Genomic DNA, 1,025 nt, shown 5'->3' with positions numbered 1-1,025 from the left:
ATTGCCTCCACAGCGGTCTTCACGGTAAGAGCTGGGTATTTGCAAATTTTTTCAAATGCTTGACAGTGTGTGTGTTTTGTGAGTCTCTGATTATAAGTTTAACTGTATGTTTCATATCAAGTTGTGCATACATGGGTTAGGTGTGTGTAGCATGTAAATGATGCAGCATATCCATTAATCAGGAATATAATCTAACTTTTAGTGGGAAGGGAGATAAACAACAACTTGCAATTGATTGCAGTTTGTTGCTAAAGTGACTAATAAGCTTTTTTGTTTTATGTAATAGGCTGGATGGAAGGAAAACCATGCAACGTTTATGAATGAACTGAAAAATCTTCAGGCTTCAGGTCTAACAACCCTTGGTCAGGCACTCAGGTCATCGTTTGACTTGTTAAATCTCAATAGATTAGTGTCTGGAATAGACAACTATGGACAGGTAACAAATCTGTTTATAGTCTTCTGTCTTTTATTTTTCTGGGTTTTTCGAAATTATAGCGGGAAGGGATTTTGATAGTTCAAATTTGGTTTTGTATTTTACTTTTTTTTTAAAAACATGTTGGATAGCTGTGTGTTAAAACTTCAACTGTGAACTTCCCCCCCCCTTTCCCCCCCTTCTTTTTTCTTTCTTATTACATCTACTGAACATACCCTGGAATATACTAGCACTTTTTTCCTTACTGAACTACAAAGAAAGCAGTAGTGTAAATGATCCCGACTGTAGATACACAATTGCTGTATGGGAGTATGTACACTGGATGGCAGTGAATCTGCTTTGCAGTTTCATGTTATCTGTAGTTGTCCTGGTTTCGGCTGGGATAGGGTTAAATTTCTTGCTAGTGCTGTGTTTTGGATTTAGTATGAGGAGAATGTTGATAACACACTGATGTTTTCAGTTGTTGCTAAGTACCCTCCTAGTCCAAGGACAGCTCCCATGCCTACTGACTGAGCTAGGTACACAAGATGGGAGGGAACATAATCAGGACAGCCAGCTCAGCTGGCTAATGGGGTATTCCATACCATGTGAC

General features: G+C 38.7%; 1 protein-coding gene across 1 annotated transcript in view; it reads left to right on the top strand.

Moving 5' to 3' along the window:
* Positions 1-292: 292 nt before the first annotated feature.
* The window catches only part of SAGE1 (sarcoma antigen 1), a 23,417-nt gene continuing 22,684 nt past the window's right edge, over positions 293-1,025 (top strand). Inside the window, 1 exon segment of the mRNA XM_009584214.1 lies at positions 293-436. Within this exon segment, the coding sequence (XP_009582509.1) occupies positions 317-436 (120 nt within the window). The 5' untranslated portion in view covers positions 293-316.

The sequence above is a fragment of the Fulmarus glacialis genome, unplaced genomic scaffold (assembly GCF_000690835.1).
Source record: "Fulmarus glacialis isolate BGI_N327 unplaced genomic scaffold, ASM69083v1 scaffold20638, whole genome shotgun sequence".
In the NCBI taxonomy this organism is placed as follows: Eukaryota; Metazoa; Chordata; class Aves; order Procellariiformes; family Procellariidae; genus Fulmarus; species Fulmarus glacialis.
Note: the sequence above shows the minus strand (reverse complement) of the source record. Positions and strands in the feature narration are given on the sequence as shown.